The sequence below is a fragment of the Stenella coeruleoalba genome (assembly GCF_951394435.1).
Source record: "Stenella coeruleoalba genome assembly, chromosome: 21".
Taxonomy (NCBI): domain Eukaryota; kingdom Metazoa; phylum Chordata; class Mammalia; order Artiodactyla; family Delphinidae; genus Stenella; species Stenella coeruleoalba.
In genome coordinates this window covers 5347711-5372808 of record NC_137167.1, presented here as the reverse complement: position 1 = coordinate 5372808, position 25098 = coordinate 5347711, and the positions used below count along the sequence as shown (strand labels likewise).

General features: G+C 41.0%; 1 protein-coding gene across 1 annotated transcript; it reads left to right on the top strand.

Annotated features, from left to right (window-relative positions):
- Positions 1–1652: 1652 nt before the first annotated feature.
- TCIM (transcriptional and immune response regulator) lies at positions 1653–3663 on the top strand. The gene has a single exon (XM_079909250.1). It carries the CDS (start codon positions 2025–2027, stop codon positions 2343–2345), a length of 321 nt encoding a protein of 106 aa, XP_079765376.1. The 5' UTR covers positions 1653–2024; the 3' UTR covers positions 2346–3663.
- The last annotated feature ends 21435 nt before the right edge of the window (positions 3664–25098 follow it).

Below are 25098 nucleotides of genomic sequence, written 5' to 3'. Positions count from 1 at the left end.
TAGTCGTGGGAAGCGGAACATAGGGTTCTCCATGGAAAAACCAGAACAAGTATCAGCTGCCGTGGTTGGCGCGTTGAACACCAGCTTACCTAGAAACATCTCTCAAGGAAGCAGCTTTCACGAAGAGTGAGTGCTGGGCTCCTGTCTGTCTGGTTCCCCAGGTTGGGGCCGTCTGCAATCCTTTCGACTCCCCTTTCACAATATGCCCAGAATCTGATTTGTTTCCCTACAATCTATTCTCTACTAAGAAGTGACAGTTATTTATTTATTTATTTTTTAAATTATAAGAAAAATCGTGTCATTTCTCAGCTCCAAATTCCCCAAAGGCTACCTATCTCCTACAGAGTAAAAGGGAAATTTGTGAGACAGGGCTGTGAGTACAGGATATTTGTGAGTGCAGGGTTGTACTCAATCTGCCCCTGGTTTTCTTACCCTGAATCCCCTTCTCACTCTTCTCTGGTGACTCTGCTCCAGACAGGCTGAGCTCCTGGCTGTTTCTCCTACACGCCACGCATACTCTTATGTTCAGGCCTTGGCACTTGCTGTACTCTTGCCTACAACACCCTTCCCCCCAGGTGTCTGTCTACGTAGGCTCCTCCCTCAGCTCCCTCAGGTCTTTGCACAAGGTCACATGGGGAAGCTGCCTCTGGACATCCTATGCAAATTCCAACCCTCCCTTGCTTCTCCTGTACAAACTGCTTCATGCATGACCCTGTGACGTCCTTTCCCAGCTGCATGTAAACTCCACAAAGGTAAGGTAGGGATGTTTTGTTTTTTATTTGGTTTAGTGTGGTTTCCTGTTATATTTCCAATGCCTAGAAAAGTTCCAGCTAAAAGTCGACCTTGAATAAATACTGATTGAATAAACGAGTGAATGAATGAATATATGAGAAGGGCCTCTAACTCATTTCTCTAGTGAGGTACCTTGTCTACATGCTCTCCCTTTGTGCACTTTTCTAGATGACTAGATGAGAGGAAAACAAAGGCCAGCCCTGTTTCTGAGAGTGCCAGGACCCGGCAGAAGGTCCCTGAAGAGAAGTCTCTGGAGCCCTTTGAAGCTGACATTGAACCTTGGTGGAATGTAAGTGTTCTATACACCAGTGGGGACAGTGGCTGGCTGAATATTGTGGAAGGTAGAAAGAATGAATTTAAATTCTTCCAAAGGAAGTATTGTTCTGACTGTGTCTGACTGATGCCAAAATAAATATGAGAGGAAAAAGTCAACTCATCCCTTTTGAGTGCTATGTACATAAAAGCACCTTTTAACTCTCCCTCCGGCTTTTTTTGACATTGTTGTTGATATATACACAAGCCTAAGGAGACACTGTCTATTGCTATGATTATTATTAAATGAAAATTTTATTCAGCAATTGCAGGTCTGCTCTTGGACGCAGGCTCTGAATGGTCACGGACTCAGGCTGTGTCACATCAGCGTTTTGTAGTGTCTGACCCCCCTTCTACAGCAGACATACTCTAAATCAATGTCCTTGTTGCTTAAACTGTCTCTCAATAGCTTCGGGGTTGCCCTGGCTAGAGATGTCCAGAGGCCGCTGGTGTGGGCTGCCAAATGTTGGGACTGCACTTTAATAACTTCCCTGGGAATTAAAACTTTCTGGTGGCTGGCAGAACCCTTTGCTTTGGTTGTTGTCTGGAAAGATTTGAGGGTCTAAGCCACCTTGTTTGTCTCTTATCTTTGTGCTGTCCTGGTTTCAGCTTTTTTTTTTTTTTCTGTAGAAGGGTCCAAGTCTATAATCCTATGGCCACAGATGTGGTAAAGAGAAATACCCACCTTTCCGGCCCCATCACTGAACACAGCTCTTAGTAACATTTAGCACAAGAACAGGATATTGGCAACTCAACTGTTAAACCTCTCTGTGATTATGCTTCCTTGAGATCACTCTGATGTCACCAGTGTAATCTGAGCCTGGAGCTTTTGTTCACACTTTAAATAGCAGTCACGGAATGATTTTGCTACAGACTCTCTGGGGAGCCCAGGAGCTGAATTCCCGAAGATTCACACATCGATGAAAGCCAAGGCAAGCCACCCGGCCAGAAGCATGTCCACCTCATTGCGAGTAAGCCCGTCCATCCACGGCTACCACTTCGATACAGCCTCACGTAAGAAAGCCGTGGGCAACATCTTTGAAAACATAGACCAAGAAGCATTACAGAGGCTCTTCAAAAACTCTGGGGACAAGAAAGCAGAGGAGAGAGCTAAGATCATTTTGGCCATAGATCAAGATTTGGAGGAGAAAACACGAGCCCTGATGGCTCTGAAGAAGAGGACGAAAGACAAGCTTTTCCAATTTCTGAAACTGCGGAAATATTCCATCAAAGTTCACTGAGGACCAGAGGATGGAGAAGGACATTAGCCAAGACCGGACATTTAAAGACCAAGCCAGTCTATGAAACCTAACGCGCACAGCACCTTGTTGCTGCCTTGTAAGTTTCTCTTCCATAGGAACAGAACGAACTTGTTACAAAGACTCCAACTAATTTCACGCCTGTGCTGTTACAGTGGAGAAGGAAATGCTTTCAGCAAGGACTGGAAAACTCCCCCTGAGGGAAAAGGACCGATGCTGATGTCAGGGGCGAGTCTGGACAGACATAATGAGAACTGAAACTGAAGATAACAGAAGTCTGGGGAAGAATGGAGGCCAGGGTCTCCCTGTCAGGCCCTAGGACTTAAACTCAACCTGAACTTTTTTTTCTTAACCAAACTGGGTAGGGGGAGGGAAATGGGGAACAGGAGAGAGAATTCCATGCTGCAATTGTTTACTGAATTTTTTATTTGAATGTTCAAAGTGTTGCCAAGCTTCAATGTTGTCTATTGGTAGATTTTTTTTTTAGAGATCAGTAATTGATTATTTATTTGCATTTATTACAATGCCTTAAAAAGTGCACCACATGGGTGTAAGTACAAATTCAAGGAACTGCATTATTTTCAGCAGCTCAGTGAAACCGTACGCCACCTTCTGGTTTGTAAGGGGTTTTTACGTATTTCAAACTGCTTGCCCAAAAGTTAAAATAATAGGGTCCTTCATAAATCCGAAGTACTGTGAACAAATTTTATAGTTTTTTTAATCTTCTAACTAATGCTAAAATATAATCTAAATTTCTTACAGTTACTGCAATAAGCATTAGGAAGTGAATATGATACACTTAATAGTTTATAAAGATGCTATGGTTTCTATAATTTATTATTCATGACAAATGATATGCAACCTTAATAAATTATTATAAACTTAGCTGCTCTTGGTGTGTGATGATTGGTCTCAAAGGAAAAGTAAGATGGTAATTTTTATTATTATAAACTTTTATAAGCCTTTCTAAGGATTTTACTCTGTAAGAGGTGCTTTTAAAGAAGCTTTGCATTGCCACCTTGTTCAAAGCAAATTCTTACCTCAAGTATCTAGGAAGTTTCTCTGTCCCGACTTTAAAATATAAGATACAGGCATAGAATTCATAGAGTGGCTCATCAGTATTGTTTATGTCTCCATAGAGGGTGAGTTTCAAAAGGTTTTTCTCTCCATATTTTTGACATTTTTCCTCTGTGGCTATGGTAGCTGTGTACATTTATTTCTCCCAAAACAATATATCTGAGGGTCAGAGTCTGAATTACGATCAAGATTTTGTGGCTTATCAATGTTTATTTAATATAAACCAATATGGGAATAACATTGCAGTCTCTTGGCTTATTTCCTCATAAAATTATCATAAAATATTTCTAAGAAGGTACATAGCAATGCCTGCTGCACTTTCCTAGCAGAAATAAATTTTAAAATTTCCCTAGAAATTAAGTGTTTCAGAAGCATCTACAAAGGTTTTTGAAACTGCTGATCATAGTAAAACAAAAGTGAAAGATCTGAAATCTTTGGGGAGAGTTATAAGTCAGTTTTTAAATAACATATTTTTTAAAAAAGAAATTAAGTAGGCAAGTCGGTTTTCAAATGTTAATCGATTCATTTACTGAAGATAATATAAATCATTCCATTTAAAAAGGATTTTTTTTACATGACAGCATCCATAAAAAACACAGATCAATATGCAAAATTGTGTGTGTGTGTGCATTTTTCCTAGAGGAGTATTTCTAATATCCATCAGATTTGCAAAGACATCCATGAAACCAAAATTAGTTAAGAACAAAAAAGAAGGAGTTCTGACAGGTGGAAGGCTTGGCTAGTGATGGTATTTGGGGATCATCAAAGTGAAGGCTTTGGAAATGAATAAGCTTCCTACCTCTCATAGGGCCTGTCAGTGACACATTTTCTCTGTCCATCTAGGGTGCCCCAAAGACAGTGATAAACTGCTTGGGAAGGAAATTTAGTAAGTTACTCCCGCAGAGAAGTTATCAGACTCCACAATCTCCGTGAACATGTTCAACTTCTCTTCCACTCCAAGACTTTAAACACATCTCAGATGCTGAACGTCGTTCAAAGGTTGAGTTTATTATACGTACTCATAACTACATTCTCTGCCTCTGTTGTTTTCAATAGAGTACAATGCGTATCTTACCCACTTTTCACATCACTGTGTATTAACTTAGTTTTCTTGCAGGATATTATTATTCTTTTCTGACTGCAGGACCATAACATGGGGAACAAATTAAAAGGCAGTTGGGATATGATCCACAATGGTGTGGAGAATAATAATTCTTTCTGTAGACTATTACACAAGCGTGGCATCCTTCTCCTTCATGGAGAACAGAAGTTGGAATCAATGCACAAGGATGATTTTTAACTTCGTGATATTTTTATTATTTAATGTGAGGTGAAAGGATCCCTCATTAGAACAGGTAGGATTAGTTCTGTTCAGAAATCCTTCAATGGCACAAGGACGACCGAATATATCTCAAGACATCGCATTATAATAGAAGAAATAAAAGCAACAAAGGCGAAATAGCTCATTAATATTTTTCTATCATCAGGATCATAAGAATAACAACTAACTTTCACTAGTGCTTACTATTCACCAGACAATTTTCTAAGTGGTTTTCTTGTGTGTGTATTAAATCACTTCATTAGTACCGTGATATAAAAGCATGCGTGTGCATGCATGTGTCTATGTATGTATAGTAAGGAAACTGAAGCACAGAGAGGTGCAGTAAATTTCCCAATAACACACAGCTAATGAAGGCAGGAATCAAACCCAGAGAGCCTTCATTCCGAACCACTAGGTTAGACTGCTCCTCTAGGAGGAACTAAATTTCTCTTTTATCCTTTGAAGTGACAATTACTTATATGCTAGTAAGAAAGACAGGAAAACAAACCCTCTGATAAATCATTTTTATCTGATCTGTGTCTATTTGTCTATTTATTTGGCACTTGCACTTCATGCGGAAAGCTTCTCAATCATTTTAATTGTATCAAAGATTTCTCAGATATAGCCTTTCTAGTCTGCAGTTAAAATAACACCTGGGTTAGCACCTTGGAACAAAAGATCACGTCTAAGTTCTCTTCTGAGTCGACAGTCAAGGCTTTGGGTCTGGGTTTGCTCACTGGGGGAAGTTAGAAACTGTGGATTCATGGTTTTATTCACTCAGTATAAACCTTCTCAGTTCCCAGCCCTGGCCCAGCAGAGGAGGGTTCGTACCCATAGGAATCGCTGACAGATGAGATTTACTGAGAAAGTGACTGCCTGATATTTTTTTCCTGCTGTCCGAGGGTAGTCAGAGAATGTGACTGCTGTTCCCTTGGAGAGCCTTCCTAACAAACAAATCATTAAGCTGTGGTCTAGGAATCGCATGCCCTTTCAAAGCGCTTCATCTGCCCTTCCAAATTCCACACAAGGGCTTCCCGGAACGGCATGTAATTTAATTGACCCCCTTTGTCACACACAGGGAGTTGTAGAGTGGAATCAGGGTCTCTACCTTCTCCATTTGTGAAACAGAAATGTAGTAAGCACCCACGTGTGGGCTGCCATGGACACAACAAATCTCTAATCTCCTTGTCAGAGGAGTGAGAAAAGGTTTTAAAATGAATACAGTGAGATCCATGATAGAAGTTTAAACAGGATGCTATGGGAGCAGAGGTGTGTGTGCGTTTGTGAGTACGAATGTGTGTGTGTGTGGGGGGGGGTGGTGGTGACGGGGTGTAGAGAGTAGCAGCAGAACTGGTGAAAATCTATTCCAAACTGGGGAGATCCTAGAAGATTCCATAGAGAAGTTTCAAAGTAGGATTTAGGAGAATGGAGAGGAAAAATGTCATTCTGGCATTTGGGTGTAGCATCCGCAAAGGCAAGGAGGTGGGAAAGAGTGTACATTGTTTGAGAATCTCTATGCAGTTCATGGTTAGGGGCCTAAGCATTTGGAGCAATCATTAGAAGGGCAGCTGGGTCTAAAAGACAAGCTTGAGTATTAATTTTATCCTGAAGGAAAGAAAGAAGCATGAAGGACTTTCAACAGAAGAGTAACATTTACTGCCTACCTATTATGTATCAGGCCTTACGAAAAGATACAGTTAATATTTTGAAAAATAATGCACTGTCTGGCAACTGAACACATGGTTGGAGGCTACAGTGATTTCTTCCAGACTGTTTGCTCACAGTTGGTCTACTGAGGTGAAAAGCCACACAGCTCTTTCACAACTCAATAATAAATGAGTAACTATGTGGAATCTGAAGATGAAACAGAAGTTAGAGATTCTAAAAAAAGTGTGTTGGGAGTCCAGATTAGGGGAACCACAAACTAATCCCTAATTAAATTTGTAAGAAATTGTGACTATGCTTGAATCTTAGAATGTGTCATTATTCAACAAATATTATCACTTAATGGCTACTGAGCTCTCTGTTCATTTAAATAGCTCTTCTGCAAAAAAAGTCACTGGGTATTTTCAGTGATCATTACAGACACACAAATGTGTTCTGTGGTAAGGTATGCACACAGTGACAATGGATTGGGTTCACTCGTGTATTGGCAAAGCTAGCTTACAGAACAGTGGAAATAAAAATCCTGTCCCAATAAGGTGTAGCAGTGGTTTTAAAAACGTGGATGAGGGGTTGGAAGACTTTTGTTGTAGCCACCTTCCTCCTCCCTCTGCTTTACACACATGCACACGAGCACACGCACGTGCACAAATGCACACACACGCGCGCGCACGCACACACACACACACACACACACACACACACACACAGTCCTAAGAGGAGCACAGAAGTTTTGCTCCTGAGCCTTTGTTTCCTCCTACGTGGGCATGGTATTGAGCAAATACCACCAGACTGAGTCTGACTTTCTGGGGTTTTTCCCAACTCTGCCTGAAGCAAATTCCTTTTTTATCCCTGGTTTCCATCTGGAAGCAAAAAACAATAGATCCGACGGGCTAATGGCTATGACTTCTAGATCACGTATTCTACATACATGGGAAATAATAACTGTACCTATCACCTTATGTGATAGGATTTCTTTCTGGATTGGTTGGTATTCCACATATGAAAAGAATTTCTGTCCAATAAAACAAAAGCCTAATTTAAAAGTTTTGATCTTCACTAGTTGTTGCTGAAGGCAGAATGTGAGAGAAGTAACTTTCTGTGGATCCTTCTTGTTTTACGATTTTTTTTATTATGTAATTTTCAGGTGTACAGCGACATAATTTGACATCTGTATACACTACGAAGTGATCAACACCACAAGTCTAGTTACCATCCGTCACCATCCCATTTCACCCACCCCTTCCCCTCTGGTAACCATTAGTCTGTTCTCTGTGTCTATGAGCTTGTTTTTATTTTATTTTGAGTGTTTGTTTGTTTTTGCTTTATTTTTTAGATTCCACATGAGTGAAATCATACTGTATTTGTTTATCTCTGTCTGACTTATTTCACTAAGCATGATATATCCAAGGTCCATCCATGTTGTTGCAAATGGCAGCATTCCATTCTTTTTCATGGCTGAATATTATTCCACTGTGTGTGTATGTGTGTGTGTGTGTGTGTGTGTATCCCATCTTCTTTACCTATTCATCCATTGATAGACACAGTTTGTTTCCACATCTTTGCTATTAAGAATAATGCTGCAATGAACATGGGGGTTCATATATCTTTGCAAATTAGTATTTTCATATTCTTCAGATAAATAGCTAGAAGTGGAATAGCTGGGACATAAGGTGCTTCTATTATTAATTTTTTTGAGGAATTTCCATACTGTTTTCCACAGCAGCTGCACTAATTTACAGTTCCACCAACAATGTTTGAGGGTTCCCTTTTTCCACATTCTCGTCAACATTTGTTATTTCTTGTCTTTTCCATCACAATGATTCTAACAAGGGTAAGGTGAAATCTCATTGTGATGTTAATTTGCATTTCCCTAATAATTAGTGATGTTGAACATCTTTTCATGTGCCTGTTGACCATTTGTATGTCTTCTTTGGAAAAATGTCTATTCAGATCTTCTGCCCATTTTTTCATCAGGTTGTTTGTTTTTTGTTGTTGAGTTGTATGAGTTCTTTAGATATTTTGAATATTAACCCTTTATTGTATATATGATTTGAAAATATCTTCTTCCAGTCAGAAGGCTGCCTTTTTATTTTGATGATGGTTTCTTTCATTGTGCAGAAGTTTTTTAGTTTGATATAGCCCCATTTGTTTATTTTTGCTTTTCTTTCCTTTGCCTTTGGAACCAGGAAAGATCCCAAATAGCCGAAAGAATTCTGAGGAAGAAGAACAAAGCTAGAGGTATGACACTTCCTGATTTCAAACTATATCACAAACCTATAGTAATCAAGACAGTATGTTACTGGCACAAAAACAGACACACAGATCAATAGAGAGCCCAGAAATAAACCCAAACATATGTGGACAATTAATTTATGACAAACACATAGAGAATATACAAGGGAGAAAGGGTAATCTCTTCAATAAATCGTGCTGGGAAAACTGGACAGCAAAAGAACGAAACTTAGACCACTATCTTACACCATACACAAAAATTAACTCAAAATGGATTAAAGACTTGAATGTAAGACCTGAAACCATAAAACTCCTGGAAGAAAATGTAGGAAGCATGTTCTTTGACATCAGTCTTAGTGATGATTTTGTGGATCTGACTCCATCTATGTTTTTTTTTAGTAGCCTGCCTCTTTCCTGGTGGCTGGGTGCCAATGCCAGGGCCAGCTGCTAATATTATGGCTATCTCTTCCACATCCAAGCAAATGTCAGAGTCACTGAGACAATCTCCATGCTGGGTGAGAGTCATAACCACCTGTGTCGTTTTAAAAATATAGATTCCTGGGACCTCCCTGGTGGTCCAGTGGTTAAGAATCTGTCTTGCAATGCAGGGGACAGCAGTTCCATCCCTGGTTGAGGAACTAAGATCCCACATGCCGCGGGGCAGCTAAACCCATGTGCCACAACCACTGAGCCTGCGAGTCACAACTACTGAGCCCGCACGCGCTGGAGCCCACTTGCCACAACTAGAGAGAAGCCCAGTCACTGCAACAAAGAGCCCAATGCATGCTGCAACTAAGACCTAATGCAGCCAATAAATAAATAAATAAATATTAATAGATAGATAGATAGATAGATAGATAGATAGATAGATAGATTCCTGGTCCCAAATCTCTGGGCATTGAGCCCAGTAATGGATATTTTTACAAAACTCTATAGTCAACTGTGAAGAACATAAGATGTAAGGAATTATTTTCTTACGTTACCACTGGATCTCCTATTGATGGCATTTCTTACTATAAGACAAAAAGGGTTTGACTTGATGGCATTGGCCAGAGTTCTTCCTAACATACTAATTCTGTCATTAATTGAAAAACAGACCCCAAAAAGGACATATTTTGAGGAGAGTATAAGTTCTCTTGGATTTTAATAATTGCAGTGTGTGTAGACTAATGCTTCTGCTCCTTTTCTGGGGTTTCTTTTCCTTGGATTTCTGTCTGATATTTGTCTACTTCAATAGGTACACGTTTTATCAGGAGAAACACTTCTGCTTCCTATATTTTCTTTTTATTCTCCTGCAGTTTGTCCATGTTTATTATTTATGCTCAGTTTTTATCATCGGAAAGACTTTGGAGAATCCTGCTGATCTTAGCGTCATAGGAACCACAGCATCTGAAGTGCTGATATCAGAGCATCTTCTCCCACCAGTTTTGCGGAATACCTCCAGCAGGGCTGTTGTTTCCAAACCTACTGTTATCAGAATCTCTTAGGAGATGTTTTAAAATCCAGGTCCTTGGATTTAATGATTCAGAATTTCTGGGGCTGGTCACCTGCCATCTCTGTTCTTAAATCACTCCCCAGGTGATTTTGCTGCAAGGTCAGATCCAGAATCACTGACCCAGATTAAATTCACCACCGTGCGCAGTGAGGATGTGGCCCGTTTAAGTTCATCTGTGTCTCCCCAGGTACATTGCAGGCCTCAATACATTTTTGACTAAACAAACTGTTGACCCGAGGTGTGCCTGTTACCTCATCCTGGAATACATTGTGCCTATGACCTTCCATCCAAACAATACCATTATTTTGACTTTGTTCATAAATGCTATATTCTAAAAAATCTTATCTGATCACCGCTAGCTAACCCCCCATATGGAACATAGTCTTAGCAATTAAAATACACTTTTCAAATGGATGGAAGGCTTTCTTCACCCTAAATATATTTACCACTTGCCTGCTGTCCTGGAGACTTCATTTCTTAATCCAGACAAGTTATTCTTTTAAAGTTACTCTTTTTTTTTTTTTTTCTTTTTTTTCTGGCCTCACCTCGCAGCTTGTGGGATCTCTGTTCCCCGACCAGGGATTCAACCTGGGCCATGGCAGTGAAAGTGCCAAGTCCTTAACCACTGGACCACCAGGGAATTCCCTAAAGTTAGCCTTTGAAAAAGGAAGGTTTAATAACTAATGAGAACCTACTGCACAGCACAGGGAACTCTACTCAATGCTCTGTGGTGACCTAAATGGGAAGGAAATCCAAAAAAGAGGGGATGTATGTGTACATATGGCTGATTCACTTTGCTGTACAGTAGAAACTGACACAACATTGTAAAGCAGCTATACTCCAATAAAAACTTTAAAAAAATAAATAAAAAGGAAGGTTTGGCACTAATCACTGACAATCACTTATATAATTTAGCATACTAACAGGTAACAAAACACTTTCTTCCTAAAAACAAGTATCCTTCACTGAGAAAATGTGGTTTTCATTTTAAGGGGAGAATGGGCAGCTGAGCAGGAAGCTGGAAACTAGGGATAAGGGGGCATCTAAAATTGGTAAAGGAGGACACAGAATGTGGGGATGAGCTGAAGAAAAACAACCACCCCTGATTTTCTCAGCACTGGTCTTGGCTGTTAAAAAGTGGACAGTCAGATGTTCCATGTGGTGGACAGCGGGAAGATAAACAGAGTGTGTCTTGGGTGTAAGAACTGGATTCTAATCTGTCCTCAGCAGTTTAGTACCATGTTTAAATTCTGAGTAAATTATTTAATCTCTCTCAGCCTTCCTTTATCATTATAGAATAAGGATAATAATACCTCCTGTTTTAGTTTGTTAAGACTGTCATAACAAAGTATCACAGGTCGGGTGGCTTAAACAAGTGATCTCCTCATGGTTCTAGAGGCTAGAAGTTGAAGATCAAGCTGTCAGCAGGGCTGGTTTCCTCTGAGGCTTCTCTCCTTGTCATCTTTTCTCTGTGTCTTCAGTGTCTCTCTTCTCTGTGTCTTAATCTCCTTTTCTTAAAAGGTCACCAGTCAGATGGATTAGGGCCCCACCCATATAACTTTGTATCGCTCAGTTACCTCTTTGCAGGTCCTATCTCCAAACACAGTCACATTCCGAGGCACTGGGGGTTAGGACTTTAACAAATGAAGTTGGGACCAAATTTGGCTCGTAACATACTTATTCTTTTGACTATCATAAGCATAAACTAAATGGTTGGGTGTTAAGTACCTATAAGGGTAAGATCCTTGGTGACAGATGTGCTGTGCTTGTGGTTGAACAGTACAAAGCTTCCAGCGGAGCCTAACACAGGGGAGGTACTTAATAAGTGTGTGTTCATATGAACATACACACGTCAAATAAACATATGGTATTTGATGTATCAACTGACTAATCTCTGAAATCAACACACACTCCTCGGCATCCTTTTCGTCTCCTCCGCATCTCAAAGGGGGGGCTCAGTTGGCAGGGGCCCACTGGGGTTGAGTAACTGAGCTGTGGCCCGGGTCACAGTTGTGTTGAAAGAGTCGCGTGGGGAAGGTGTTTCTGCCACTAAGCACTTTTGTTGCTTTTCCTCACACATGAAAGGTTTCAAAATGTTCAGTGGAAATGCACACGTTCTCTGAACATCTGTGAACTGAGTTTGCTGACGGCACCTAATTCTGTTGTTCTCGACATAATTTTTGCGCCTCTGGTTATGGACCTAAGACTGAAAAGTATTGTTTTCCCATATCTCCTTCCAGCTTCAGGCATGTACCAAGAGTCACTGCCAGGACATTGGCATCTTATTTGGGTGAGTGTGAAGAAGGGAGGGAATGAGACAGACAAGGTTTAAAAACTCCAAGTGATAGACACTGAGAAAAGACTGTGCTGATCCCCAAAGTAATGCTATACCTCGTACCACATGTGGCAAGAATTTCAGAATGAATGGCACAGATCTAGAGAGTTTTCTAGTCTGTAATTGAGAAGCATGGGGACCTTTGTGGAATAAAGCCTTGCAGTGTGTTTTTAGAAACTGAAAGCCACAGGCTATTGTCTGATTTCAGTTGGGAAATTGGGGGGAGAAAAAACCTAAATGGATCATCATACCAGCAATTAAGATTACATCAGTGTGATGCTGAGTAATCGTCTAATGACATCACTTGACTAAAGTAAGTCGGCCAAGTAAGTTTGGATTCAAATAACAATCCGAGGGTCTGGTTTGTAACTTTAAGTTCATTGAAGTCACACTACGTAGGCGGGAACTGGTATTATCTTTTCATTCTACACACATTTGGATGTTGAAGATGTCAACATCCTCACCCTTCTCATGGGGTCAAAAGGCACATGATTCTCTATCATCCTTGAAAGATGTCAAGACCCGATCCTCTAACCCCCTAACCAGCTTTCACACCGATTTCAGTGAACCTTTACTCTTTTATAGCTTTTTCTTATTCTTTTGAAGCTGATGTAAAAAATGGATTTGTTTTTCAACTTTAAAAACTCAGTGTTGCCGTTAGGGAGGTTTGTAAACATTCAAGCAAATGGGACAGAGCTGGTTGCTTGGGCAGGACAGAGACATGCTGGTTGCATTACAGCTCAGAACTCTGCTTCTCAGCTAAGGAAGACCAGAAACTCAGTATTGTGGGCACCAGGCTCAAAAGACAGAAAGACTCGCTCACCCTAATCAAAATCACAGTCTGCATGGTGAACAAAATCACTCATTTATTCATTTATGGGAGAAATTGAACTGCCAGAAGGAGGACAATGTATAGATGAAAGCAAAGGGAGAGGCAGTGTCTGGAGGGCAAATGTCAGCTTGGCTTTGATAAGGTCTGAAGAACTAGCCTCGTAGCACAGAGCTCTTCTCTACTGATCACTGCAACACTGACCTTTGCTGTGTAACAAACCTCCCAATACTTAGTATCTCAAAATGACAACTGCTCTATTCAGCTCAGGGTTCTGTGGGGCAGCTTAGGGGTTCTCCTAGCCTGGGTTCTCTCACGTGTCTGCGGTCAGCTGGTGGCTGGATGGTGTGGGATGACCTCATTCACATGCTGGTGATTGGCAAGGCTATTGACCAAAGCAGCCACCGGAGTGGATTATCCTTCACTACTTTTTGCAATATTAGCTCTTAGGGGTTCTCACCATAAAAGCGCTAGATAAGCATTTGTCAAATTCTGCTTTTCTGTCTCTCCTATTTGTCCTCGCCATGCCCACCCCCCACCTTCTTTGTAACCCATTATAAGAAACTACACTTTACCTTATTACTGGTAGTCACCCTGTGGGCTCATTTCCCTGCGATCCAATCCAGACTAGTTCACAAAACTCAGTCACTTATTTAAAAATGCTTTTTTACCTATTCCCATGGCTCGTTAATTCAGTTCACAAAACTCAGACGTTCATTTAGAACTTTGGTTCACAGAACTCATTCATTCATTTAGAAATACATTTTTTACTGACTCCCATGGCTAGCTAATTCCCTCCATAGGGGTGAGTTTTACCAATGTCATGCTCAGAGAACATTCATTATTGTTTTTCTGTAATTCCTTCATGGGGCAGGAAGGGCAGAGACTTTACAACCATCCCCGTGGACCCACGGCAGTGCCAAAGCAGGTGATGGGGGTAAGCAGAATTTTGAAAAATCCTGACTGCTTTAACCATACTCTTTTACTCCTTATGAAATATGTAAGCACATGTCACTGAACATCTGAGCTAGTTCCTCTCCTGAAAAACCCCACTGTTTAGAAAGGGTGTAAAATTAACTGCTATAAATGTCTGTTCTGTTCTCTGGGACAGTGGACATTGAGAGACATTAGCCAGAGGAAGACAGACTTACTGAGGGCAAAGAATTAATGGAAGCACACGGCTCCTGCCGGCAGGAAATGCTTTGATAGGCCCTTTCCTCTTTTTGTTACCAGGAGGGCCTTGACAATAGTCTCCACCTTGGAGCAGCTGTTCACTCCCCGTGTGATGATCACAGCACATTTTCCTTGTCAGACTTGAAGTCTGCACCCGGGAGGGCGCAGGAAGAGACACACACAATGTTGGGGATCTGCCCTTGAGCCTCGGAGCTGCGTGATGGGTGGAGACGTCACCCCTAAGACACACAGCCAATCCCTTTGGCACGCGCTTCCGGAAGGCCATCTGCTTCTGCGGTTCCTCTGACCTTTTGTTAGAACCCGCCCGAAACTGGAAAGAAATGACCAGAATAAAACTAAGCCGAAGGCAGCTTGAGACCCTGTTGCTTGTGAAAGCAAGTCAAACAAGCAAAAGCCTTGGCTGAGCGTCTAACACGTGCCCACTCTTAGGCTACATATTAGCTGATGGAGGGAAAACGAATATTTTTCAGTGACTACACAGTGTCAGGCACTATACTGGATGCTGACTAGTTTCATGTCATCTTTTCAGTATTTTTGTAAGGCAGGTTTTAGTATTCCCATTTTATAGATGAGGAAACGAAGGCTCTGAAGGGGGGTTCATCAACTTTTCCAATGCGGCTCTAACCTTATAAGAATGTAGGGAAGTACAACGTAAGAATGCTGCCTCGATCTCACATGTGATTTGATTTCAGCCCTGATGTGTTCCTTACTCAGAAGCTTAACAGTTTTTATTCCCCACTCTTGTATCCAGTGTCCAAGAGCCTCCATGAAACACAGAATCAGGAGACCTGGTTCTACACCCATTCTGATGGGCGCCATGGGGGGGTCACTTAACTGCTGGGCTTCAGTCTCCTTGATAATAAGGGACTGGGACTAAAGGAGATCATGGCCATTCTGAATCCTGAATTTAGAGCTGGGTTATCAAATGTAGTATGAACGTCACACCTATTAAGATGGCTACTATATGTATTTTCTAAGTAACAAGTATGGGTACAGAGTTTCATTTTGGAAAGATGCAGGAGCTTTGGAGACGGACGGTGAGGATGGTTGTTCACTGAAGTGACTATACTTGATGCGACTGAACTGTACTCTTAAAAATGTGAAAATGGTAAATTTTATATTATGTAGATTTTACTACAATAAAAAAAGAAGTTTAAAATGTGGTATGTTTTTTTTTTACAAAACGTAAGCATATTCCCCTTCCTTGAAAAGTGAGCCTCATTTGATTTCCTAATGATTTTTAGGGACTTTCAAAATATTGCTGATTTTAACAGGTCTAAACTCACTTGTAATACAAGCCACAATGTACAGGAGTAGAAGCCATTTTGACAAAGGATGGAGAAGAGAGAGTTTCAAATAATGTGACTAATTTATAGCAAGATTCTGTTGGGGAAAGCATAGCTTGTCTGAGAAAATGAGAACAAGTTGATGTTGCTGGAACCCAAAGATTAGGGGACGGAACAGCATGTGCTAGAGACGGAGGCAGGGCTGAGTCACTGGAGACCAGGTTAGAGTCTGCGCTGTGTGTTACATTGGAAATAGAGACACTGACCAATTTCACGCTGCAGAGTGGCGCTATTCTGGTTTGCGGTCTCAAAAGGTCAGTCTGGCAGCGTTCTGTGGAAAGAGCCAGTGGGTAGCAGTAGCATGAAACGCTACACATCTTTTAGGTGACTATTGTCATTGTTCAGAGTAGAGTACATAAGAGGCAGGGTGGAGAGAAGTAGTTAGATTTTAGAGATAATCTGAGAGGAGCCATCCACAGGACTTGGAGATGCATGGGCTTATTCCTCTGTGCTATTCCTCTGTAATCAGTCATTTTCCCCCAGTGCCACAGTCACCCTTACCTGGGCCTCTGTCACCATCTATTAGAGCATTGCTGTTATTGATGGGGTTCATTACCTTGAGCTCTTGCCCCTAAAGCTATCCTTTATACCATAGCTAGACTTGGCTTTCTGAAACGCCGCTCTCCGCACACAACTTCCCTGCTCAAAACATTCAGTGTCTACCCACTGCCTTCAGCATCAAGCCCACCTCCTTAGCCTGACATACAAAATAATTTACGATTCTATGTCTCTTAACGTATCTACCTCATTCCCTTAACAGGGACTCAATAAAAGATATGTATTCAGCACCTATTATTGGCCAGATTAATTACTACCAGCAACTTGTTATAAAGCATTTTTCTTGCTACTCTTGCATTCATTCTGTCTTCCTGGAATGTCCTCACCCTTATCACTGCTTATGGAAATGCTCGTCTTCCGCCTCTGGAATCAGATCTCATTTCTTAGGAAGCTTTTTGTGAGCCTCTAACTCAGACTAAGTACAGCTAGCCATTGTCTCCATGCCCCAGGGCGTTGGCATGTCCTGCAATTAATAGCTGGTAACCTTTTATTTGTCATTGGAAGCAGAAGCCTTATTTTCTATTGAGAAGGTGAAGAGTTTGTTGCTGATGATGCAATCAGTAATGACATGCTTTGTTCTGAGCAGTAAGTTAGACTTAGGGATCTGGGATGCTGAGAGGCAGAGGGAAGTGAAAAATGTCCAGGCCCCAGAAAGGGAAGGTAGAAAATGCCTGGCATTCAGTAAATAATTATTGAATAAATAAACAAACAGGTGATTGACAACTTTGTCCAGCTACAATACTGAACTCTAAGTAATTTAGGACTAAGCCCGTGCCTCATTCTTAATGATCGCATAACTACAACTTAGATAGTTCAGTCCAATCATTTCTTAAATATTTGGTTCAGGAGATGCCAAGATGGATAGGTTTCTGCTTTAAATATTAGTGGTGGAATTGGGGGAGGAGAGGAGGAGGGCGAACACAAATGCAGATAACATAGGGCAGTAAGTAGGACAAAAAAAAAAAAATACATACCATAGCAATAACTCAGAAAAGAAAGTGGGTTAATCCTGCCTGGGAAATAGGAACTGACTAGAATTTGCTCATGTCCCAGGTTGATTGAGGTACTGCCCTCATTCCACTGCAAGCTTTTCTCATTCTTTGTCCAACGGTCTGCCATTCACACACTCCTGGCTCCAGCCTCAATGGTCCAGGTTACTGTCTTCAAACAGGTCCACAACTTACCTGGGAATCTTGTTAAAATGCAGGAGGCCTGAGATTCTGATTTACCTAAAGTTTCCGGATGACACCAATGCTGCTCGTCTGTGGACCCCACTCAGAGTAGAAAGATTTCCGTGGCCTCCCTGAAAACATTTTCCTCCATTTATTCAAATCCTCTATGTTTTTTTTTTTTTGTGGTACGTGGGCCTCTCACTGCTGTGGCCTCTCCCGTTGCGGAGCACAGGCTCCGGACGCGCAGGCTCAGCGGCCATGGCTCACGGGCCCAGCCACGCCGCAGCAGGTGGGATCTTCCCGGACCGGGGCACGAACCCGTGTCCCCTGCATCGGCAGGCGGACTCTCAACCACTGCGCCACCAGGGAAGCCCAAATCCTCTATGTTTTTACGGGTTAAGTCAAATGTCTGCCCTATGCAGGTAGCTCCTAAAATCTAGGGCTATGCGTCAGTGTTTGTTTGTTTTTTTTCCTACACTCCCTGGCAGGTATTTCTCGCCAAGTCTTTTCCCCCCAGTTTCCCCCCAGTTGTTAGCTCCTTAAGGGAAGGACTTGGTCTAATTTATCCAGACTTGATCTAATGCAACCAAACTCCACGATGGTATATGTTACAGAATTGGGCCTTCATAAATATTTGCTCAGTTGAATTTGAATTGAACTTAAATTTTATGTTGTGTACAAACTAAACGTGTGTGTGTGCTTGTGTGTATACCCTACTCAATGTAGGTAGACCAGATCGGAATACATACAGGAACCAGGTCATTTTAGTACTGTGTCACCATGAACAAAACATAGATTATAGTTATCAGGGTGGGAGCAGTCACCCAGCATATAAACTTAATGAAGGCAAGGCACTTTTTAAAAAACTGAAGTATAGTTAATTTACAGTGTTGTATTAGTTTGAAGTGTACGGCAAAGTGATTCAGTTACACACACATACACACACATATATATTCTTTTTCAGATTCTTTTCCATTATAGGTTATTATAAGATATTGAGTAGAGTTCCCTGTGCTATACAATAGGTCCTTGTTGTTTATCTATTTTATATACAGTAGTGTGTATATGTCCATCCCACACTCCTAATCTACCTTCCCCTCCTTCACGCTATCCCCTTTGATAACCATAAATTGATTTTCTATGTCTATGAGTCTATTTCTGTCTTATAAGTAAGTTCATTTGTATCATTTTTTTTAGATTCCACAGATAAGCGATATATAATATTTGTCTTTCTCTGTCTGACTTACTTCAGTTAGTATGGTTATCTCTAGATCCACCCATGTTGCTGCAAATGGCACTATTTCCTTCTTTTTTATGGCTGAGTTATATTCCATTGTGCATATATACCACAGCTTCTTTATCATTTCATCTGCTGTTGGATATTTATGCTGATTCCGTGTCTTGGCTATTGTAAATAATGCTGCAATGAACACTGGGTTGCACGTATCTTTTCGAATTATAGTTTTCTCCGGATATATGCCTAAGAGTGGGATGGCAGGATCAAATGGAGACTCTATTTTTAGTTTTTTAAGTACCCTCCATACTGTTCTCCATAGTGGCTGCACCCATTTACATTCCCCCCAACAGTGCAGGAGGGTTCCCTTTTCTCCACACGCTCTCCAGCATTTATTGTTTGTACCCTTTTTAATGATGGCCATTCTGACCAGTGTGAGGTGGTGCTTCATTGTAGTTTTGCTTCACATTAGTGATGTGGAGCATCTTTTCATATATGAAAGGTGGACATCTGTATGTCTTCTAAGACACTTTTTTTCTTGTAGGTCACTGGGTCCTCAGCGTCCAGGCCTGGGCCTAGCACATAGTAAATAATCAATAAATATCTGTTGAATGCTCAATGAATGAAAAGGCAAGGTATTGGTTTAAGGGGTCTTTTGATAGTCAGAATGTGAAATTAATTTGGGTGTGAGGTTATGAAGGGTCATGGAGTGAGTTATACATTTGCATTGTCATACACAGAACAGAGATGCATATTTTCCTCTCTTCCATACATTCCTTAGATTGTGTACTGCTGTTTGAGGGAATGGTTAAGAATGGCAGACACCTAGAAGAGGCTCTGAAAATATGAAACAAATTGGGAAGAAAAATTCCCTATTTAAAAAATTAATTTCTAAAATGAAAATGTTGCCTTTACGGTTTTTCTTCAAATCATTGTAATGCTTTCCTTTTTACGTCTTTCAGTTTTAGCATTCCTAAACAATAAAGTGGTCAAGTGATGTCTTAAAAAACAAAAAGAAAAGAAAAGACAAGATATTAAATTTCAATTTCATGAATAATCACAATGTCAATCCCTAGAAAATGAAATAACTAAAGCTCAGTTAAGATCTTCATGTTTCTGAAATAAAGTAAAAACAAACAAGCAAACAATATTCAGGGCATTTCCACTCAAGAAAAGAAGGGCCAAAAATAATTTGAAAATCTTCCTCTGTAGTGAATACACATTAAGTAATGCATTTTTTTTCACTAAGTGTGTCTTCATACATAGCAGCAAAACAAAATCTAAGACATTTTTCCATGTGAACTGTCTTTCCCCTAAAATACAAAATTGTTTTAGATCAACAAAAGGCTTTGTTTTTTTACTGTTAAATATCAAGGGACCCACTTAATCGCAAACATAAATGCTTTTTCCTTGTCTCTTCTTCAGTTTTGCTGATGAGGAAGAATTTGCAGCCTTACTTGGTACCAAAATAGCTCTGTTTTGCTGACCATTATCATCTTCACAGGGCAGAGCAGTGGTAATGAACTTAGGACACAGGAAGTTTACCATCTCGCAGTATAAAAATAGAACTTATTACAAAGATACCTCTCCCACAAAGGAAAGCAACTAGAATTTTTTTCTTTTCTTGAAATTGAAGGATAGTTGATTTCCAATGTTATATTAGTTTCAGGTGTACAGCAGAGTGATTCAGTATTTTTACATATTGTATTAAAATTTTCATTAAAGATTATTATAAGATAAATGCTATAATTTCCTGTGCTGTACAATATATCCTTGCAACTAGAATTTTTATTTTCTTCAACTCGTTCACATTATTATGCTGTATTTATATGTTAAGGTATTCACATCATTGATACTTGGGAAATATTGCTTCCATGCATATTTTCATTCAAATAATGATTTTTTTAAGAACTCAAAATTTTCCATTGACCCTTAAGTATTTTGTCACTATGGCTTAGCTGAAGCCAATGTTACAAACAATAAACATTTTAGGACTCCATGTCCTCTTCTAAAAAATTAGGTGGTAACTATTATTTTTATATGGTAAGCTTTTATTATTGTCATATTTTGCTTTCATACTTTCTAACATTTTAATTTTATTGGAGTATAGTTTATTTACAATGTTGTGTTAGTTTCAGGTGTACAACAATGTGATGCAGTTATACATATACATATATTCATTCTTTCTTAGATTCTTTTCTCATACAGGTCATCACAGAATATTGGGTAGAGTTCCCTGTGCTATACAGTAGGTCCTTGTTGGTTATCTGTCTTATATATAGTAGTGTGTGTGTGTTCATCCCAAGCTCCTGATTTATCCCTCCAACACAATCCCACTCCTGGGCATATATCTGGAGAAAATTATAATCTGAAAGGATACATGCACCCCAACGTTCATAGTAGCACTATTTACAATAGCCAAGACGTGGAAGCAACCTAAACATCCATCAGCAGAGGAATGGATGAAGAAGATGTGGTACATATATATAATGGAATATTACTCAGCCACAAAAAAGAATGAAATAATGCTTTCACTTTTTAAATGGTAATTTAAGAGTAGGGGTATGAGTCTGGAATAACATTTGTTGAGTACCTAGGGTAAGAGTGGCCCATTTCATCCTCATAGCTGGCCGTACAGGTATCTACTGCCATTCATGTTTCACAAATGAGAAAATTCAGGACCAGAGTGGGTAAGTCACCTGCCCAAGGTCTCATATAGTGACCCCGGTGGGAAAATCTGACTTATCTTCCTGACTCCAAAGCCCTCCTACGTCCCTCTGCACCAAGGTGCCTTTAGAAATCTACCCTCTATTTTATTAAAATGCTATATCTTTGTATAAAAAGTGTAACATGGGGCTTCCCTGGTGGCGCAGTGGTTGAGAGTCCGCCTGCCGATGCAGGGGACACGGGTTCATGCCCTGGGCCGTGAGGATCCCACATGCCATGGAGCGGCTGGGCCCGTGAGCCATGGCCGCTGAGCCTGCGCGTCCGGAGCCTGTGCTCTGCAATGGGAGAGGCCACAGCAGTGAGAGGCCCGTGTACTGCAAAAAAAAAAAAAAAGGGTAACATGCTGGGATATTTGTATCTTAGATAATATAACTTGACTCATTCTTTCAATAAGCATTTACTGGGTTTCTGCTGTGTAATTGGCAATATGCTAAGTGCTAAAAATAGAGATGAAATATTGTGGTGTCAGGAGAGACAGGCCATTCAAAGACAAATGCAATCTGAAATTGCCAACGTTCGGCTGCTTTTGAGTTATAAAAATGTCCATTTCAAATGACTTATACTAAAACCCATTATCCAATAAACAGACTAGCACACTTTACTCATTATTCTACCTTAACGTTTTAGAAAGGAAAACATTTCCACGTTATTTCTCAACATTTTGATTATATAGGATGAGTAAATAAGCTGTGTTGTTTTGTTTTAGTTCTGTTCTGTTTTTGGTTAAATGGAAACTGGATTCCCCTGAGAACACTTGGAGTAGGAGAGGATCTGACGGAGCCTTCTCTCTGTGCTTCCATCGTGGTTCTGTCACTCACTGGGCCTGTGACTTTGGGCAAGTCATTTCACTTCTCAGCTTCATTTTCCTTATTGAAATAATTGAGAAAACTTCCCCTATTTCAGAGGTTCGTTCTTCAATTAATGAGGTGATGAATCCTTGCCCAATAATTTGTATTCCTCATGCTCCGAACCCCTTCATCCTAATTTAAATGTGAAGACACTGGAACAGAAGCAATCAACCTTTTAGGTTCCAAATACTTTAATTGTCATCTTTTATTATGGTTCAATTCCTCCTGAATGAATTTGTCCTGTAATTTCGCCATGGCTTTACAGGGAAAAAAAGAGGCAGTTTATCCTTGTGCAAAATATTTTTCAGAGGAACTCTCTGTGGCACAGTGTCTTAGTCAGTCTGGAGATGACTCACCAATTCCAAATCCCAGGGCTTCCCTGAGAAACGCACTTGGATCACAGAGGTTCTCTCAGCAGTGCAGGACTGACATCCCAGAGCCAAACCACACTGAGAAAGACACAGATCCTTCCCAAGCCAGTCTGGTTCTGCACTCGAGGCGTCTCCAGAGCTGACAGGAAATGATTCAAGACCAAGGTTGGCCAGAACGAGCGTGGCGATTTCGCCTGTGCATGAGATGACAAAGAACTTGCATCACGGAACTTCCCTGAATAGACTACCAATTCAACGGGTTCCAGATATTGTGAGTTGAGGCACATCTTTTGTGTGGTATACTTTTGTCATCTCTACCTGAGGAGAAGCAGTACCTTGGAGTATAAATACACCACTTGCCTCCTCCTCCCCCGCGACATTTAAATGAGATTAATCAAATTCACTTTAACTGACATGTGTGTAGTTCCTACACAGTAATAATATGTATGTAGCTGTGTTAGGCGTGAGAATAAAGTGACACGACGTAGATTCCTGTCACCTTGAAGTTGAGTTTGCAAGAAAAAATATGAGTCACAAATGTAAATAAATGTATTGTTTCAGAATATCGTAGTGGGCCTGAAGTACAGGGTGTCCTGTGGGAAATTGTCAGAGAACACCTGGTTTATACAGTAAGTCCCCTACATACGAACTTTCAAGTTGCGGACTTTCAAAGATGCGATCGTGCGTTCCACCAATATCAGGCGTGAGTGAAATGGCAGCTTGCCCTCCGTCTCCTATTGCTGACGACCCTTCAGCTCTACCATCTCCCACCTGCTCTCCCTCCTCCAGTCAGTAACTCTTCTTGCCTGTCCACTCGATGCCAGCCCCTGTGTGCCGGCTGTTGTACTATACTACTGTACTTTTCAAGGTACTGTACTGGAAGATTAAAAATGTTTTCTTTATTTTTTGTGTTTATTTGTTTTTTATGTATTATTTGTGTGAAAAGTAGTATAAACCTATTACAGTACAGCACTATATAGCCGATTGTATTAGTTGGGTACCTAGGCTAACTTTGTTGGACTTACGAACAAATTGGACTTACGAATGCACCCTCGGAACAGAACTTGTTCGTATGTAGGGGACTTACTGTATTGGTCCTTACTGAGAAAGGGACTTTCAAAGTGAGCTCTAAAGGATGCCTCAGCCAGGTGAAGAATGGGAGGAAAAGGCAGAAGGGCCGGATGGGCAAATGTTTTGAGAAAAGACAGGTAGCTTGGTGGCTTGGAGGAAGAGTAGGCAGCCTGGTGTCTGGAGCTCATGCTATTTGGACTTGACTCTTAGAGCAATGCAAAGTCAGTGAAGTGTTACAAAGAGAAGAATGGTGAAGTGGATCCATGGTTTAGGAAATCAGCCTGGTTGCTGTGTGGAAAGTAGGTAGGATAAGGGGCAAGAAAGGATGTCGAGAGTAAGGGAAAAATGGTGGCCATGAGCGTTAAGGGGAGCCTTAATCAATGACACGGAGAAGATAGAAATCATGGAAGTGGCCCGACCTGCAGAAGGGGGACAGAATCTGTCAGAGTGAGGTGCTGTGCACAGTCTTTGGGATACAGCAGAGTGTGAAGGCAGAGGGGCAGCCTCCTCTGTAATGACTTGGAGAAGGTGTAGGATAGGGCTGGAGGGAGGTGACTTGCAGACTGGTTGTTTGTGATGGAGAAGGTGTAGGATAGGGATGGAGAGAGGTGACTTGCAGACTGGTTGTTTGTGATGGAGAAGGTGTAGGATAGGGCTGGGGGAGGTGACTTGCAGACTGGTTGTTTGTGAGCCTCGGGCTGTCTTTCAAGAAGATCTAGAACAAATCCTCTCATTCTCTTCCTTACATCACTGCCACCCCGATCCAGTAGAAGTAAGTCGGCTCACACAGCAATGCTGACCCCAACCCTAAAAATTGCTGTCCGATTCCCTGTGGTCCTGACCCCAATCAGTTACCATGTACAACATGATCAAGCAGTAACAGATCAAGCTCTGTAGCATCCAGGGGCCCCCCCTTGGCAGTGGGGTCTTTGGAGGGGGCAGCCATGTGTGAATAGTAGGGACTCCCAGATTCCACAGACGAATGAACATGGCCCCTCCGTCGCTGATGGAGGTTGCTCTGTGACAGAAGAGTGCTTTGCCCTTTGCGTGTGATTAGTAAGAGAGATGACTATTCTTTCAAAGTCCCCCAGTGACCAAATTTGGCCTCCAAGAACTGAGTAGAAACATTTCACATGAGTCACGCTTGTTTGCCTCATGTTCTGTCATTAGTTGTTATGGAAACCACACAGCCCAACCTAAGGGTTCAGCATTCCTGCAGTTAGCCTCCAACTTACCCCTAGTTTATATAGCAAACAAGTT

Bases quoted from the DNA above. Each gene is read 5' to 3' on its own strand.
- TCIM (XM_079909250.1), top strand. From the start codon at position 2,025: ATGAAAGCCAAGGCAAGCCACCCGGCCAGAAGCATGTCCACCTCATTG.